General features: G+C 48.4%; 5 protein-coding genes across 10 annotated transcripts; 2 read left to right on the forward strand and 3 right to left on the reverse strand.

Annotated features, from left to right (window-relative positions):
- The first annotated feature begins 311 nt into the window (after positions 1-311).
- LOC120900545 (ribonuclease H2 subunit B) lies at positions 312-1,378 on the forward strand. Its single transcript, XM_040307678.1, has 2 exons — positions 312-441; positions 518-1,378. The coding sequence occupies exons 1-2, from the start codon at positions 408-410 to the stop codon at positions 1,339-1,341; spliced, it is 858 nt and encodes a 285-aa protein (XP_040163612.1). The 5' UTR covers positions 312-407; the 3' UTR covers positions 1,342-1,378.
- Positions 1,359-2,059, reverse strand: LOC120900546 (SNAPIN protein homolog). The gene is made up of 2 exons (XM_040307679.1): positions 1,985-2,059; positions 1,359-1,905 (listed from the first exon to the last, which is right to left on the reverse strand). The coding sequence occupies exon 2, from the start codon at positions 1,884-1,886 to the stop codon at positions 1,500-1,502; it is 387 nt and encodes a 128-aa protein (XP_040163613.1). The 5' UTR covers positions 1,887-1,905; positions 1,985-2,059; the 3' UTR covers positions 1,359-1,499.
- A 212-nt stretch (positions 2,060-2,271) lies between these two features.
- Positions 2,272-3,176, forward strand: LOC120900547 (NHP2-like protein 1 homolog). The gene is made up of 2 exons (XM_040307680.1): positions 2,272-2,479; positions 2,638-3,176. The coding sequence occupies exons 1-2, from the start codon at positions 2,477-2,479 to the stop codon at positions 3,016-3,018; spliced, it is 384 nt and encodes a 127-aa protein (XP_040163614.1). The 5' UTR covers positions 2,272-2,476; the 3' UTR covers positions 3,019-3,176.
- A 50-nt stretch (positions 3,177-3,226) lies between these two features.
- Positions 3,227-5,268, reverse strand: LOC120900544 (la-related protein 7). The gene is made up of 3 exons (XM_040307677.1): positions 4,991-5,268; positions 4,035-4,917; positions 3,227-3,968 (listed from the first exon to the last, which is right to left on the reverse strand). The coding sequence occupies exons 1-3, from the start codon at positions 5,175-5,177 to the stop codon at positions 3,281-3,283; spliced, it is 1,758 nt and encodes a 585-aa protein (XP_040163611.1). The 5' UTR covers positions 5,178-5,268; the 3' UTR covers positions 3,227-3,280.
- Positions 5,269-6,024: 756 nt separating this feature from the next.
- Positions 6,025-16,141, reverse strand: LOC120901790 (clavesin-1). Of its 6 annotated transcripts, none has more exons than XM_040310040.1 (5): positions 16,043-16,141; positions 13,337-13,495; positions 8,605-8,784; positions 7,436-7,530; positions 6,025-7,359 (listed from the first exon to the last, which is right to left on the reverse strand). In XM_040310040.1, the coding sequence occupies exons 3-5, from the start codon at positions 8,771-8,773 to the stop codon at positions 6,763-6,765; spliced, it is 861 nt and encodes a 286-aa protein (XP_040165974.1). In that variant the 5' UTR covers positions 8,774-8,784; positions 13,337-13,495; positions 16,043-16,141; the 3' UTR covers positions 6,025-6,762. The 6 variants fall into 6 exon arrangements, with proteins under 6 accessions (XP_040165974.1, XP_040165972.1, XP_040165973.1 ...); XM_040310038.1 differs by lacking the exon at positions 16,043-16,141 and adding an exon at positions 14,782-14,935; XM_040310039.1 differs by lacking the exon at positions 16,043-16,141 and adding an exon at positions 14,532-14,729.
- Between the last annotated feature and the right edge of the window lie 2,090 nt (positions 16,142-18,231).

Here is an 18,231-nt window from a genome sequence, read left to right on the forward strand (position 1 = left end):
TAAGCTGATAAAGTAAATTCTCTTGCAAAACAAAGCAGCGTCGTATGAGCGTCAACAATTTTGAAAAGTAACGGTCTTGCCTGTGCATCATATAAACCTTGGGCAGTAATAATGGATGGTAGGCAGTTTGATTATGTGAGATCTTTGCATCGATAAGAAAGTTAATATTAAAATAAAGCATGAATTGCTTGAAAAGTTAAAGCAATTTAAGCGATTCATTACATTTTTCATCTTTTTACACATGGAAGATCCCTGCAGGACCAACCATATATACTCACCTTGGTCTCACCGGGCGCTGTATGTTGCTTGGGAAATGTTTACAAAACAAACCCGATCCACAGCATCACAATTTCCCGCTCAAAAGTGCTTGTCTGCGTGTTTCGTTTCTGTTTCTGTCCGGCTGCACGATGTCCGCGAATAAATTCTTTTTTGTGTTTAAAGGTAGGTCCAATTGGAACCATTTTCGCCACTGCATTGTTGTTGCTAAACCCCATTTTCTTGATTTATTTATTTGCAGATTCCCTGATCGAAAGCGATGACGCCAGCATGAGCATCGTGTCCCTGCGCAATCCTGCGACAAGAAACGCAACCAAGTATCTATTCCGGCGCAGCTCGAAGAAGGCGTGCAGTCTGTACGAAGTGAACTGCTTCAACGAGCAGCATCGCTCCTGGTTTATCAACGAATCGGTTTGCTCGAACGGCAAAATCTTCTTACCCACACCGATCGATCCGCTGTTTCTCGTGCTGCCCTATTTGGTGGAGCATTGTAGCGAACGGGCGGTGCCGTTGGATCAAATCCTGATAGACGATAAGTTCCCATGCACCTCACAGCTTGCTGAGGTGCTGCCAGCGGATCGTTTAAGCTTGATAGCGGATGAAAAGCGTGCCGGTTCGATACTGGCATTGAAGTACAACGAAACGAAAGCACTGGAATGGCTTGTCAGTAAGTGCCATCGGTTGAGCAAAGTGATCGGTACGGAGGAAGGTCCAACGGCACGATCACTGAACTACATCAAGGAAGAGAAGGAAAACGAGAAGGATGAGGATGAGACGGGCACACTGCATACGGCACTCGGAATCGTGAGTGATTATCTTTCGCTCGAGTTCGGACGGAAACTTTCGGTGGCGCTGGGATTCCCCGAGGATGAAAACATCTCGAAGAAGCGCAAATCCGTGGTCGATCTGGAATCGGCCGTGGTGAAGCGGATTAAAAAGGAGGAAAATCACGATACAACCCCCATAAAGCTACCGGCGGCTGAAAAGAAGGTCTCTGCCAAGGCGAAAGCGCTAGCGAAGGCGGCGAGTGGGTCGAAGAGTATTTCTAGCTTCTTTAAAAAATAAAATCTCCCCTTCGTGTGTTAGGTGTGTTACGTTAAAAGCATTATTATTATTATTACGTTACATTAGTGCAGAAAGCAATGGCCTCTTGGTGGATGGAGGAAAGCTGATTGCTACGAAGAATATTAAATACATAATTCTTTGGTTCGGCGTGTGCCTCTTTACGTGCCGGGTACGGGTGCCTGCAGTTCCTGCTGCTGGCACAGCGTCACTAGCCGCTCCTGCGCACCCTGCAGAATGTTCATTATCACAACGACCTTCTGTTTCACGCGCACCATACGCTTGAAGTATTCGTGCAGCACGGGATCGTTCTCGAAGTTGAGATTCTTCATCTCACCGGACAGTTCTTCCAGCTGCTGGCGCAGTTCGCTCTGTGTTTTGCTTGCCCCGCGGATGTTGTTTTCCAGATCGTCAATCACTGGTTTAAAGAGCCGGAAGAAGCCCTCCGTCAGGATGTCTCGGGTCGGGTTTTCGCACAGATTCTCCGTGTTGTCCGTCCGCTCGTCGTCGATCGATGTGAGCGAACTGTCCGAATGATCGTCGGCCATCGTGGGTGGGAATGTTTCTGCACAAGGAAGTTTATTTGTAGATGAATAATAGAGCAAATAAGCAAGGATTCATTCGGCAACGGCGATCGAAATTCACCTTTTTGGAAAAAGGGGCGATTTTTTCCTCGGTTTGTTGTTATTTGTTATCAGTTGTTTGACATTTCTGAACCATTAGCATAAGGTGTATACAATAAGCTGTGTTGAAATGTGACAGCAACGCAGTTGACGTTACAGTTGTGCCCAAATCATCGTTTGTTTTTACTTTTTAATGATTAACAACTTAATTATAATGTAAAAAACACTTCAATAATTATTATTCTTCCAATAATTCTCCTATCTCGAGAAATCGTTGGCTTTGGGCGTGACAGAACACGTGCGATAGAGATAGAGGGCGCCTCTGGCACTCGCTGTGTCCCAACCTGCCAAAGCTCCGTACTGAAACCACGCGGTTTCCCATTGCTTGTTACTCATCTAGCGTTTGCGGCCAATGAAGCTAGCAGCCGAGGCTTAGAACAACAAATATTGTAAATAAATCCATTTTCCTCAACAAATCCACCTAAATTGTGACCAAAAACCTTCAAAGCATTAAAATGGTGAGTAAATCAAGCTGTTCCATAGTGAATTTGGTGATATTTCACCCCGAAAGACGCTTGCGAAGGGTGTCTTGTGTTACCGCGTGGTTTTTGCCTCGCGCTACCGGTATCCGGTGACTAATCCCCCCTTATCTCTGTTGCACCCCTTTACTCCACAGACTGAAGAGGTTAACCCGAAGGCATACCCTCTGGCCGAACAGGCCCTCACCAGCAAGATCATGACGCTGATCCAGCAGGCGGTCAACTACAAGCAGCTGCGTCGCGGCGCTAACGAAGCCACCAAGACGCTGAACCGTGGGCTGTCGGAGTTCATCGTGATGGCGGCGGATGCGGAGCCGATCGAAATCATTCTGCATCTTCCGCTGCTGTGCGAGGACAAGAACGTGCCGTACGTGTTTGTGCGCTCCAAGCAGGCGCTGGGCCGTGCGTGCGGAGTGTCGCGCCCGATCGTCGCCTGCTCCGTCACGATCGACGAAGGTTCGCAGCTGAAATCTCAGATTGTATCAATCCAGCAGGAGATCGAGCGTCTGCTCGTTTAATGTTAGGGTCCTTTCGACAAAGTACAAAGGAGAGTGTATTACCGAACGCATTTTATTCGATTGTGAGGGGAAATGTATTCCAAAGTGGAAGGAGAGAGCGCGGATAACCTATAAAACTAAGGATTTACGGAGTTGATCCGTAAAACACACACAAAAAACGCTTCAGTCTTTGGCTTCGGTCAGAAAGAAATTTGGTATGTAGTCTTCATTGCTGTTAAATTCACTTTATTTCGCCATAATCCCAACCAGGTCGTTTGTGCCATTATTCATCGTCATCATCAAACTTAATGTGACTGTTTATCTTACGAATCAACTTCGTACGCCCTCGAATGCGCTCCGTCTTGACGCGCTTGTTCAGCTTGTCCTCCCGGTCGCGCATCATCTTGTCCCAGTACTGCTGCTCCTGCTCGCCGCTCAGTATCTGCGCGCTGTGCTCCGCCGAGCAGTACTCCTTCACGAGCGCAACGGCCGACGCGGGCGTATCGACGCGCACGAACGCCTCAAAGTCGCCCTCCTTCAGGTCAATGTACTTCACGTACGGGTGCTGTTTCAGCTCGGCCCGGAAATCCTTAACATCGACGCACGGTTCGCGAAACTTAATGCTCACGATCAGACCGGGCTCGAACGAGAAGAGCGGCCGCTTTGCCGTGGCCGCACTCTCCTCGGCCGCTTCCGGCTGAAGCAGGTGGCTGCCGGTTCCGTCCTGCTCGCCGTGCTCCTCGTCCTCCTCAACCGGCATGGCGCCGTAGAAATTTACCCTCGGAGAGGATTTGATCGATTTGATCGCGATTCCACCGCTCGGATGGGAAGCAATCGTCTTCGGATGGCCACCCCGCTGATGATGGTGATGATGAGGATGCTTGTCCGTCTGGTGGAACAAGCGCTTCAGCTTTTTTGCCTCTTCCTTTTGCAGGTTGAGATACTTGTTTCTCAGCCGGCGCCATTCTTTCCTGTGGAGGGAAACGAGAAGGGGACAATCAATTCAGCCTCCATACAGTTCCACTTTCGCTACTCACTTGGTCATTATTTTGAGCTCGTAAACCTTATCGTCCAGCTGTAGCTCTTTCTTGATGATGCTGCAACCCTTTCTTTGGCGGCATTTCTTCTTTCCTGTGTCCTGTTTCACATCCTGTCCATCGCCCTTTGCTTGGTCCGTCCCATCCTTGTTATCCTGCTCTCCGACGGGCTCTTCCTGATCCGACTGGAACTCTTCTTCGCTTGCTGGCTCAATTTGCTTCTGTCCATTTGCTTCCCGATCCGACTGCTGATCGTCCTGTGTGTCATCGTCCTCGTCACTTGTTGGATCGATTTTGTGTCTCTTCGCTGGTGGTTCATCACCATCCTCCTCGCGCTTGTTACCATCGTCTTCAGCCATCGAACCCGTGGATGATTCTATCGGCTTCTCCATCTCAGCACCCTGTTCGGCTTTCGTTTCGCCAGAGCCTTCACCGTGCTGCTGCGTTCCCTTCTCTGGTTCGTACGTCTTGATGCTTGCCATCTTGGCCGGGTCCGTCGTTTCGTACGCCAGCACACCGCCAAACGTTTGGAACGCTTTCAGCGCCTTCTGCACGCTCGCCTCCTCGTCGAACTCCACAAAGCCAAACTCTTTGATTTTGCCCGAGTTTCGAAACTTGGGCAGCGATACGTACGCCACCGTGCCGTAGCTGGAAAACACATTCCGCACCCAATCGTGGTCCGCTTTCGGTGGCAAACTTTCCACGTAGATCGTACACTCTTCGCTGTTGGTCTTCACCACAACCTCCGTCTTGCGGCGCACCTTCGCCCGATCGTCGGAAAGCTCCAGCAGGGTGGAATTTTTCAACGCATTCGCTATCTCGTCGACGTTCGTAGTGAGGGCTTTGATTTTGTTGAACTTTAAAAACTCTTCCAGTGGAATGACTGTGGTGTACCGAAGGGAGAAAGGTTGCAGTTAGACAATAATACAGGTTAATCGGACCGATACGAATCTTACATGGCCCATTCCCCAGCAGCTGTCCCATGTAACGGTCTTTGGTCAGGTTAGCGTCGGAGAAGTAAAATTCTATCTGCTTGCGAATCGAGTTGAACTTGTGCTTGCTCCGGTGGCGTCCCTTTGCCTTCGTCACAGCTTTGTCCTTTTCCGCCTCTTTCCCGGCATTTGGCTTTTCCAGCGATTCCATACTGAACTAAAATGAAGTGGAAAATGATCCGATTTTCCTGTACCGCGTATGTTTGGGGTTTGTTTATGTTTATACAATTTCAGCCGGTGAGAGTATTTCACGCACAGCAGCACGACAGCAGTGCTGCCAGACAGGACGGGCAGTGCTGTACATTGGGCGAAAAACGTTTGACATTTGGTCAAAACAGTTGGCTTTTAAAGCACCGCGGTGTGATTTTCTCTACAATCGTTCGCAAACTTCAGTGCAATATTGGATTTGTGTATTCCTAAAGGAATTATTTTTGCAATTTATTGTTAAAATTTGTGATTTGTGATGTTTTCAAGTTATTTTACAAAAAATAACAACAATTTTGAGTTCATTTTACTAATAACGTACTTATCCGCAACACTACCATCAGCAGGAAGAGCAATGCGAATTCTAATTCTCAAGGTAATCTGGTCCATGGCGGTCAGTACCAGAACTCCGAAAGGTCTTGTAGTTGATCCGTGCTGGAAGGGTCGCTGAACACCTACCTGGTGAGACATATGAGCCTACCATTCCAAGGACATGCCCCGGCGTATGCCTCTGCAAGTTCGTGATTGATCCTTCTCCTTCTCAAGCCTTCTACGATCGATGATTGTCTCGGGGATCAGATGGTCCAGTACAAATGTCCTTAAGATACCAGAACCAATGTACGACGGACCATACATCTCTGGCATTTTGGAAGTGCGTAGTAGGCGCTTCCTTAGAAAGTAGATACGCTTGTGCAATGCGTCGTCCTCCGCCATCTTGAGGCTGTAGTTGGTGATCATCCTACTGTAATTTCGTGAAGATTCTTGAAGCCAAACAACGCAAACATACCGCCGGGTAGGTTCCTTTTACACTATTTATTTGTTCCATTGCTCTAACCGCAATACTTAATAACAATATTTAAAAAAAAAGTGGGATAATTTAACCTACGTTCACTTTACTCTTCGCATACAGTCTCTCTCATGATGATGCAGCAAAGAACTGTACAAGCAAACGAAGCTGAGCCCTTCTTCTGCTGCTAAAGTAAATATAGCTATCACGCCTGTTTCGAAAGGAAAGATCGTATCACACCTTTTGTTTTTTTTTGCCTTCTGCTTCTGTTTAGTAGAATTTGTTCACTATCTAGGTAAATAATTGATAGATAGTGCAAGCGCGCTATTCTGGTCTTTTTGTACCCAATTTGACTTCTAAGTAGTAGCGACCGGTTAGCTAAGCAAACGCGTGTGCAGTGTTCGTGCTTCCCGTGAATCCCGAAACCCTTCCGTGTGTAGCGATAGCGGCATTAAACCTAAAAATCCTATCCGGATCCGCACGGGGTGTGAATGTGTAGAGAACGTTATTTAGTAGTAGTAGTAGAGCTTAAGTGCCTTGGGGAGGGGGGGTGGGGTAAATCGTTGCAGTTAATGGAATATGTAAGCAATCACATGGCGACAAACCCCGCTGGCGCCTTTGCCGCAGATGAAGTAAGAGTCTTTTTTCCTTTTTGTAAGTTATCATCGCCACCTGGCTGTCTCTGTCGGGTCTCCGAAGATTGCCGAACTCCTATCACCTTCCCTGTGCTCCCATGCGTCCCATATCATTTCTTCTTGTTCTTTTTGTTGCGCTGCTCCTCCAGCTGCTTGATGTAGCCGTAGTTGTTGATCTCCTTGTACTCGTTGTCGCACTTGAGCAGCAGCTCGTACCACTGTTCGCCCTGTACCCGGGGTGCGTCCACTGTACCGCCGTAGACCGCTGGCAGACATTCCTTCGAGATGTGCTTGTACAGCGACTCACGATCGGTGCCGTGGAAGATGATACGGTTGCGCAGCTTCTCGCGCAAGATCGGCTTAAACAGTGCGAACACCATGTTGAAGATCTTTGGCTGATTGATAATGTGTATGCCCTTGATGCGCAGCGGCACCGCGTCCTGCAGCCAGTCTACGATTCTCTTCGCAAACGGTGGCGTAAACTGCCACGCCTGCTGGAGCGTCAGCCCGTCCATGTCGAAGATTACGACCGCACCGTGCACCTGCGTTTCGGGCTCGAGCATTGCCGCCTCGAGGAACAGGACGCAGCCCTTGAACACCTCGTCCAGGGAGACTTCCTTGTGCTTCCAGGTTTTGCCCAGCTCCAGCAGCAGCACACGCCGTCCGAGCTGATCCCGGTTCACCTTGAACTGGTAGTACCGCTGGATCTGCAGACGGGTGGAAGGTTTGCATTGCGTTAGGGACTGCGGACAGTTTGAACCATTTTCATCATATTATTCTTACCAGCTCACAGGCACTTTTGGCGTAGAATTTACACGGACGCAGGAACCGGATCATCCAGTCATCGTTGTCTAGCGGCACTACCAAGTCTTCAACATCTGGAACAAAGAGGAGGAAGAGCAAAGAACATGTTAAATTTTGAGGTCAGGTAATTGAATTTTTGCAAACATTTAGATTGTTGAATGACGCATTTCATGATCTTTCGCTTGCAATGTGGGTTACACTGTAATTATTGGTTTGTAGGGAGAAATAATCATGAATCATTGTTGAAGTTCCACAAGTGTGTGTGTGAGTGATCGCTTTGAGTAATTGGCTTTGGTGTCCAGTCACTGTCGTCGTCGTCGTCGTCGTGGTCGTCCGTTCGATGTACAAATTATCGTTGAACGTCGTTTCGTCATGATCAACGATCAAATGCGCTGGGCAAAGCGCTTCTCAGGTGGCGCAAGGTTACGAGTTAAGTCTAGACGAGAGATGGGGGAAGAATGTTTTGCTTCAGGAGATTTCGGAATCGTACCACAACAGTAATCATCCTCAAGCGATCTGGAACCCCTGGATGGAAGGGTTGTGGTAAGGGAACGGTGCAAAAAAAAACCACTTCCCTCTGCTCACCATGCATGACTAATGATCGTTTCCGAGCTGAACCGCAAGATCGCTACCTTTTTCTGAATGTCTCGCTGCTCTAGTGGAAGATTTAGAACTCAGAAACATATTGACATAGCTCGAGTTGTCATGACCAATTTCAAACACTAATCGTTACGATCGGTTGATCACACACAAAAATGATCACAACATTTTTGATGAATTCTGAAGTGTTTGATTACACACAAGGGTGATCTCAATGGTCAGTTATGCTGTTGATGGTTTCAATTACCACCTAAAATACGCACAACTAGACTGTTTTTCGTCGAGTCATGCAAAACAGCAGCTTCTGTAAAGGTGCAAAACAGCGCTCAGGGGATTCTTGATCTTTATGAACTTCATGGACTTCATTGGGGAGGGAAGTTTCCTACATCCCCACAGATGATGATGTCGGATTTAATTAAGCTTCGGTGCGGTAATTTGTTGTGCTGCTACACATTGATTGATGGGATTCTACTCGTCTCTATCTCTCGTATTTTGATGCCCAAGGGCAAAGCGATCCCAAACGGTCGGCACGTGGCTTGCTTTCTTACCTTTGAGCAGCGTGCGCAGCTCCTCGATGGCGGCGGCACGAATTTCGGGCGTTTCGCGCAGCTCATTCTTGGCCACCTCCTTGCCGAAGGGCGTCAGATCCTCCAGCTCAAACCGGAGCACGTAGTCGCCCAGCTGCACCGAGGGCAGCTCCTCTACGTCGGATAGCATCGTTGGTACCCCTGTGGAGGATGGAAGTGGAATAAGGTGGAGCAAATTAGGTTATAAGGTTTATAAGAAGCCTCAATAGTACAACTTACTCATTTTGGCTGGAATTTAAATGTCTTTTCGGGGTCAGGGAACGGAAATGAACGTTTAAAGTACAACTGTATGATAAGCGAACTGTGGAAGTTATGCAAAAAAGGATGCCCAATGTACCCAATTGTTACCCAAAACCCGTAACTGAAGATCTTTACTACATTCTACACAAAGAAACCCATGATCGTCTTCATTGCACCAATTGGCTCCAAAGTGACCTTTTCAAACAAAAACATCTAATGATGGTAATGCTTGCTTCCGCGTTAATCAAACAAAAACCTCCGAAATTGTAAATGGTTTCGTTTTTTTTTTGTACGACTGACCAAGCCTCCAATTTTGAAAGCTCAACTCTCAGGTGTTAATTTGCCGCGGGCCGCTAATCGACGGACGCTGCGGATCCCTCGAACCCTTGAACCTAACGCGGCTGAACTGCATTGCGTGAGCTGGAGCGCCTTGAAACTGCACATTTATGTCCTCCTTTCCATCCCTCCGGGCTCCCACGAGTCATGTTGTTTGCCCGCAATTAACTAACTGCCCGCGGACTGCTGTCGATCATCTACCCGGTCCAACCAACCCACCCCAACCCCATTGTCCGATCAGAGAAACGCGATCGTTATCACCAGCAGCAGCAGCAGCAGCAGCAACAAAGGTACATCATCAAACGGTGTTCAAAGTTCTCATGACGCAAGCCATCAATCCTTTCCCATCTTCATTATTAGCTTGACGATCGGTACAAATTATCGTTTGCGCGGCATGATCGCCCGCCCGGACAGGCCACGCCAAATCTAAAAGGGGGAATGGTGTGCTTACGTAATAAAAGGGTGCAGGGAGGGGTTCAGTTTGCTCGGGAGATATGTTTGCGCCCGGGAATCCGTTTAATTGGTACAACAACTTATTGTTGATCGTTCGTAATGCATAAGGGAGGATGATAAGGAAATCGGAGGAAATCGGTTGGAGTAGCTCAAGCATTAACTGATCCGAACCTCTCCCGCCGCGTGTGTATCTCTAAGACCCGGCGATCGTTGCGTTTTTGATGCTACATTTACATCGGGCGTGCCTACGATCTGGAGCGATACCGTCAGAGGAAAGATCGTAGCGGGGAGATCGTTATGCAAGTGCAATGAAATATCCATGTTCTTTGGGCGTCGTCGTTTCGTGTATATTAGCACACAATTGAACGCATTTGGTGCGTATCTACAGCAGGCACCACTCAGTAACAGCTCACTCTGGGGCACACCAAAATGAAGTTAACTTCTCGCACCAGTTCGACCAGGTTGCCACCTTTGCAAATACCGTCAGCGGAGTAGGTCGAAAGCAAACATTTTAATGCAAACCAAAACCAAAAACTGCTGCACCACATGGGCAGCTGGAAGTGTATTTGAGTTCGGGGGGGTTTTGTTTTTTGGTTTATCTTTGTTAAATTGAACACAAACATGCACACTTGGGCGCTGCGATGCGGTGGTGCGTTCGGGGTTCACCTTTCGCTGTGGAAAAACACGAACCGACCCCCCTCTTTGAGGTGCCAATTCTGGTTACTTCTCAACGAAAGCCAGCAATCCTTGACCGTTTGTCCGGCGGTTGATTTCGAATTGGAAGGGAAACTCACACTCAAGCGTGTGTGCCCTCTGTGCCGAAGGTGCGTGTGCGATATATGGAACGTGTAATACTACCACCTAAACCCGTCATACAAGAACTTCGCGTGGGAATGGGCAAATGTCTTCGATTGCTGTTGGAAAACACTTTTTGGGAAGCAATTTGGCACTTAATCTGCTTTTGAGGGTCACTTTTTGGATTTGAGGACTGGGGTTTCGTTTAACTTTGTGTAGAATGTAGTAAATCAAACTTATTCCGTGTCCTTTTCAACATTATATTAACACTTTTACACCACAAATTGTACTAACATTCGTCTCACTGTATTCAGCAACACACTAGATCACACAGCACAGAGTGTGCAGAGCGTCGACAGCAGAAAGTCGTCGGCAGAGTCGCTTCCGTCGCCCGCGAACGTGTCTCGGCAACTAGCGAGAAGTGCGAGAATTCTGAGCTCACCTGCCGCTCTGTCGGCTGCTCTCTCAATCTACCCCGATCGTGTCGATACACAACACAACACACGATGTTTGCCAAACTGCGCCTGTATGCGTGTGTGAGTGTACATGATGCGTAAAGTACGATGCACTTGCGCCCGTTGGGCAGCAGACGCGCGCGCGCTGATGGTTTAGCAAAAGCAAAAAAAGCAGCGATGGGTATGCATTCCCGCTCACAGACTGAAGTGCATTTCCAACTGGGAATGGAATAGGAAGCAAAGATGTGCAATACAAAACCAACCACCCAATCCCAATGTCGGTTGTTGTTGGCGATCGTTTGCGAAATGCGCATTCCCTTGCGCGCACCAAGAAGGAGGGGGTTGCTTTGGTTCGGTTTTGGGATGGTTTTGCTTCCCGATCGAGTGCATTCACTCCCGCAGTGGCATTGGATGAGATGATGGGGAGGGTTTTTGTAAACGGAAAGTAGGTAACCTTGAGAAACTACGACATTGTCGGGATATGATCTTGTCTCTCGCGGGTTTTGTCCATAAGCGAACATGAACAGGGGATGTGTTTGTTTCGGTAAAGGAAGGGATGAAGGATGGATCAAAGCAAACCTGACCCTTAAGATCATGGCCGGTCGTGTTGTGTAAGCACATCGCCGCGGAGCATGACACTCGATCGAGATGATGATCCTCACGTGTACCAGCGTGGGGGCGGTTATTGATGAATCACACTACTACGCTGGTGCGGTGTGTGCCAGACGCGCAAATAATGTGCAAATCATGCAAATTCACTGTTTTACCACAGTTAACGTCACAGCAGATAATGCGGGACTGTGAATGAACGAGTTGATCGGGTGAAGTACAAGAGATTTGGCAGCGGTCGTTCTGTAACTAGAATCTAATATGATTTTAGTAATGATTTCTCATTAAAAGGAATGCTTGACCGTTTAACGGCTAATTTGGTTAGAATAACGTTCAAAGCAAGCAAATAATGGCTAGCTGCGTTGCCCTCGGCTTTGTAACGCGAGGTGATTTAAACGAAAAACCGACAAAAGAGTTTCACGCATCAGTGCGCGCGCGAAGCTCAATGAAAAGCTGTTGATTAGAGCTGTATACTTTACGGCAGTCATTAGGGGCAAATGTTCATTATTTAATAGTTGTTTTACAAACTTTTCACTAAACAATAAATGGATTTTCGGTTGAGAGCGAAATTTACACCAATTTCTGGTTGCCCTACAAAAATCCAATCGCTACACGTCCGTTTGCTGTTCTGCTTATCATTGACTAGGGCTACGTGTGGCCTCATTTCAACCCGGAAGTTGTAGCATATTTTCCAACAAAGCGTTTAACAGTGTTCTGTATCGTTTTTTTGTGTTTGTTTTAGGTGTGAAGCAAAAATCAGGAAATTAAAGCACTCTCTCGACCTTCATCCCAGTTCCGAGTTCATTCTTTCGACTCGAGCTCTAGACTAGACAGGATGGATTGATTTGTAACGATCTCTGGAAGGTATGGCAGTATAGGAAGTCCGAGTTGTGCGATCGCGAGAAAAGCTGGCGGTGGTAAGCATGCTTGCTGCAATTCTCCCTCCGCACCGAAAGGCTAACTGGTTAATGAAAAATTCATCGACGCGACGCGCACGGCGTACGCGCGAGTGTGGGCGACGACGTACGCGTCAAGAGCGTGCACCGGCTCTCGTCGGTCGATGCAAGCAACTGCAGGATGGCAATGTTGCGTCTGGGTCCAACACGTCCATTCTCGCGCTCGATCTCAATCATTGGGTAAATTGATTCTTCTACAAGCGTGTAGACGGTAGAGAGCTTAGGAAGCTCAAGCCACACACATGGCTAGTCGCGTGCACAAGTGTTCGGCGTCGCGGGCGAACGTCAACATCGCACATCGTAGGCACATACATATTATTAAACTCACACGACGGTACGGCACGTTCTCGAAGCACTTCTATTTGCGCGCCTAATTCCCGTGCCCGTGCGGCCGTGTGTGAGGTAATCGAGAGTGTTGTTGTTGTTGATGGTTTGTCCACTGGCCGGTGCATCGAGCAAACCGACTCCAAAGGTGTTCCCTCGACCGCAGTACTTTACCGGTACCGGTTTCTGTGGCACCTTCTATCTAGCCCTACCAGTACGCATTTCGTGTCAACAGTGGTCGAGCGCTAAAACCACTCTCTTGGATCAAAGGTTGCTCTATGACACAATACATCCGGACGTACGTGTGTCGTCATCGTGGCTGGTACAAAATGGGAAGCTATCATTTGATACTATCAAGCTCTCAGGTACGATCGATGATCGAGCGGGGCAGCAGATATTAATAAGCGGTGGCGCGATGCAAAGAAGGTTACATTGTGTCGTTTCATTCCAGCGCCGGGTTCTGTTTTTTCCTGACCCCTCGGTGGTATGATATGATATATTGTTGTGTGTGTGTGTAACACTTACTGTTTTGCTCGTTTGACGGCCCTACTGGGGAGTTGGTTGACACTGTCCACTGCTTTGGTGGAGCTTTTGCTTTTCCCGAACTTTGGAACTCCAACACACGCAGCCGTTGGCTTAAGGTTCAGCTTAGGTCGATGGCGCACGGGGGTCGTTGGACCTCGGCTGCAAGGCAAAGGGAAAACAGGCGTATTTCCTGTATTAGAACAACACAATCGATCACTTTATATCATGCGATTTTGTATGAGACACTCAGTAAGCTACATTTAAGAGGTTACAACATTAGAATAGAGCACTGATTGTTTCGTTTCTTTCCTTCAAATTCACTCTGAAGCGTTGTTTTTGCTACAAGCTACACTGGAATTGAAGAAACTCTTACACCAGATTGTTCAGACAATTAATACTCGCTAGTCAATGAACACACACAGTCTGGTAATCCAATTGCACTTCAATTGCTCACTCTTCACTCTGCGGACATTGGAAGGTTTGTTCCTGCAAATGTCTTTTTCGAAGTGTCGTTCGAAGCGCGCACTCGGGGAACGTTCTATCACTTCTGGGGCCTATCGTACCGATAGTGTCGAGTTGCAGAACATTCGCCCGGTCATGCTTAGACTGACGAATCTATTTATCGTGCACAGCACTTCTTGGTGTACCCGGCGACAACGCGTATCGTGGGGGGGGGGGGGGGATACGGCATTGGGGATATGGCTTTGGTTGACGAACTCCGCCTCATCAGCGCCACGCAAACCAAATTTGCATAACTTCTAGCAAGCAAAGCACTTTAAATCGCACATTAAAGCTCTATGGAATAGCCCTGTTTTCTTGTTACACCGATTACAGACACAGGCACGCACGCACAGAGGTGGTCCACATGCATGTTACATGCAATTTGGGGAAATAGGGTTGATGCAATACTTAAGAAGCGATTGATACGCTAACTGTGTTTCAGTCTATCACTCGGAACTCTTCTTTTGCGCACGCACCCACAGTACCACGTGTGTTTGCAATCCGCGTTGCTGATGCGTACAACCACGTCACACCCACGTCCACCGGAGATGAGATGCGACACCGAACACACACACACACGCACGCACGCACACACCGATTCTCTGATGACGCAGAATCCTTTGCACTCGCTTTTGGGGGGACAAGTTTCTGATAGGAAATCGTATTGGAAAACCACAACACTGTTGACGCATACCTGCTTCCAATGGGAGAGAAAGCGCAATTCACATGCCGCCGTCTGTGTGCATCAAAGATGGGGGTTGCCCTTGGCAACGGATGACAGTTAGCAAAGACACAGTGAATAGGGGAAGTTTGGCACGTGCTCGTCTGCGCAAAAGCACAAAGCAGATGGGTTTGGTAGGTACGTTGCGGCTAACAGCTGATTCTTTGCATGGGAGTAATAATAATAACACAAATCACTTTACCGCTTCCAGCGCATAACCCACCGTATTTTCGAGGAGCCCGCCAGAGGAGTCGCACTAAATGCACTACCAGACTTAGGCACACACTACCGGATGGTCACAGTACGAGATTGCAACTGACGCTGCCTGCAATAGGGATGAACCGATATATAACACTTGCAAGTCTGGGGCACAACGCTGCTTTGGTTTGCGTTTCGGAAGACGGAAGTGTGAGAGTGACCCAATGAGGGGGGAGGGAGGAGGGGTGGGGGGAGATAGGCGTGTACTGCTATGCATAAGGCACACAAGGGGGCGGATGATGATGATGATTGCCGCCCGACGATCCGATCGTCGGCTTTGTGTGTTCGACTGTGTGAGCCACTTATTCACTGTGCGCAGCCGACGCGCGCGCGCCCTATTGCCACTTTGACTCCGAGATTGTGTGGCCTCCTCCACGGGCGCCGTTGTGCCGTTCCGGGCAAGTAGGAAACAAAGCGAAGCTGATAATGTGTGCACATGCAGAATTGCTGCTGCTGCAGTTGGGCGCAAAAATAGAATGGAAGCGATTTTTTGCTTGCTACTCTCACCACCACCACCCTCTCCTCCCTTAGGGTTGGAGATGCACTTTTTTGCGTTCACTCACCCCGCCGTAGCTAATCTACACAGTGCACGTTATTCACGTTATCCGCAGTCCGCACCATGCAACGCACCAGTGTTCATAACGGTTCTCGGGTGAGTCTTAAATTAGAATTTAAATACACACTGAACTTTGAACTTTTGGTAAGGTGTGCCGTATAAGGAAGTAGGAGAATTTGTGCGTGTGAGGTGGGGCTTTTTTTGTATAATTGTGCTTGTCACGCATTAGAATTTCTTTGTGCGATGAGTCACTTCTTTATCCTTTGCTAATGGAATTAATTAACGCACAAAGCATTTCATCATCCACCACTTGATGACATTGCACAACTATCCCGGGGAGGGTCTTCCTTCTTTCACCGAGCAAAAGTGCACCTGGTACACCGCTGCAGCTCCACTAATCACTTTAAAATGAACACACACACACGAGGAAAAGTTTCAATTTCAAAACCAACCACACGACCATGAAACAGTTTCCACGGAACGCTGAGCTCTCTCAATTAACTCCGTTTAGCTCGGTGTCGAAAACGCGGACATTTTCCCATACAACAGAGCAAAGCGGAGCAAAGCATCTTGTTTTTCGCTTCCTTTGCGTGACTGCCCTCTAAGCTTGCACTAATCACCAAAGCTCGTTCAACAATGGCACCATAGTGTTTCTGTCTTCTATGCTTACCACTTGAACGACCACACAAGAGAGCGACCCGAAAAGTAAAGTAACAACAGCACCACCAGCAGCCAATGCTTTTGCTACCTTCCGCGACCGAAATGTTTGTCCTACTGGTGGTGCGCACCCAGCAGCGCAGAAGACGGCCACGGGCGTGCACGCCCGCCCGCCCGCCCGCCATGCAGTTCAACCGGCGTAGTGTATTCAAATTTCTTCAGCGACCTCTCCTACTCCACCGTGTACTATTCGCTGGGTCCAAAGCAAAGCTTCACCTAGCTTTTGCAGAAAGAGAGCTCTCGTGGCGGTGAGGTTTGAGCGTGTAAGCCACGTGAGAGTGAGAGAGGGGAGTGGAGTTGGTACAAACCCGGGCTAAGATTCCATATTTATGACGGGTGCGCGGGGTGAAAGGGGACGAATTGGACACTCGACCACCAGCCAGCCAGCACCCCACCCCGTTTATAGATGCCGGAGGTGTGTGTGTGTGTGTGTATGATCTGCTGGTTGCCAAATGGTTTGCACCAGTTGCTCAGTTGCTTATGTTGCGGTTGCAGTCCATTTTCCTCCCGTGTGGGCAAACAGCCAGCACCCAAGAGAGAGAGAGAGATACTCCAAAGCGAAGGAGCACTACGAAGTGGTCTGGCAAACAGTTGGCTCAGGTTTGGTGAACATACATCCCCCCACTGTTGAACGATTTCTTGTGTTTTTGGGGTGTGTTTCTTGCTTATAGTACGGTTGATGAGATGAGGAAGGTCGCGAGTGCGCGATCCACACGTGAAGATGAACAACGGAAGGTCCCCATAGTGACCACAGCAGGCTAGATTGCTCACCACACCGGAGATGGATTGCGCAATGACTGTTTGATTCATAATAATTGCGTGTGCCATCATTACTCCGAGCGGTAGCTGAAATATGAAGCTTCTTCTTTCATTCACGCAATCTGTTTGGTGTCTCGTGGCACGTGGAAGCAAGCGCAGGCACGCAACACATTACGCGGATAAGTATGGTGAGAAACGGAAGTACGTCTGTCTGAGCAATTGTGCTTTAATGGGAGAGCAACATCTTGGTTTGGTTTGGGACGATCGGTGCTTAACATTGCGGAAGTCTACACCTTGTCTACAACAAGAGGAAGATGCTGTTATGGAATGATAAAAATTTCACAGACAAAAGCCTGTTATCGGGGTAAAATTGGAATGGATATCGACTTTAAATCATACGAACAACTTTGTTTGCGATTCAACTCACTGTTGCCGCCACAGAGCGAGAGGTGTCTGACCACTCTCACACACAGTCGGTGTCCCGTGTGATTTTCCACACATTATTTCCATAGCACAAAGTACAGTGGGGTATGCAGGATGTGTGTTATCATTAATTTTAGGTTAATCAGATGCACCCCCGAGGGTGACCGAGTGCGCCACACGCTGGAGTAGTGATGTGCTTCTGAAGCGCACCCACGACTCCGATCCGACTTCGGTTATTGTTAATCCGATTCCGACTCCGACAATATCCGAACCACAAGTTCCACCCGGAGTCGGAATGGTCCGGAGTTGTTCGGAGTTGGAGTCGTCCGGAGTCGTTCGTTGTGTGTGTTTTTTGTCTTTCACTTTGCGCATGCACTTCGTATACAGGCCTTTGTTTCGAAGGCTGACTTTAGCCAACTCCGAAATTATCGGACCCATCACTACTCTGCGCGCGCGAACATTTGCGCAAAACGCGGAAACGAAACACGCGCTACGCGCAAAACAAGTCGCAGTCGGGTGGAGAGCGCGCGAACAAAAACCACGGGGTGCGTGTATATTAACTCCCAATTTTGTGTTTTTATCATCTCACTCGCTTCTCCCTTCCCCACTGCGATGCACAACATCTTCACGGATCATCTGACGGCGGGTGATTATTAGATTGTAAATAGCCATTTGTTCTCGTGCCTCGCATGCGGCAAACGAGCGAACGATTGACTTCTGTGGCGCGGTCGTGCGGTCTCGAGAAAGTTCAGCAAATCGGTGAGACCGCGGGGAGAGAGAGGTAGTTAATTGCATCTTAATGCAATATTGTCTCCTCACTAGAGGGGAACCGCGGTGGGTAGAAGCAATAGCGGCGTCGACCGTTCTGACACGGAACAACAGTTCAGCTGGGAAAACAATGTCGGGGAGGAGGCAAACTGCCTGAAAAGGTCAAATAGGGTGCCATCATCATCGCCATCA

Source organism: Anopheles arabiensis, chromosome 3, assembly GCF_016920715.1.
Source record: "Anopheles arabiensis isolate DONGOLA chromosome 3, AaraD3, whole genome shotgun sequence".
Taxonomy (NCBI): domain Eukaryota; kingdom Metazoa; phylum Arthropoda; class Insecta; order Diptera; family Culicidae; genus Anopheles; species Anopheles arabiensis.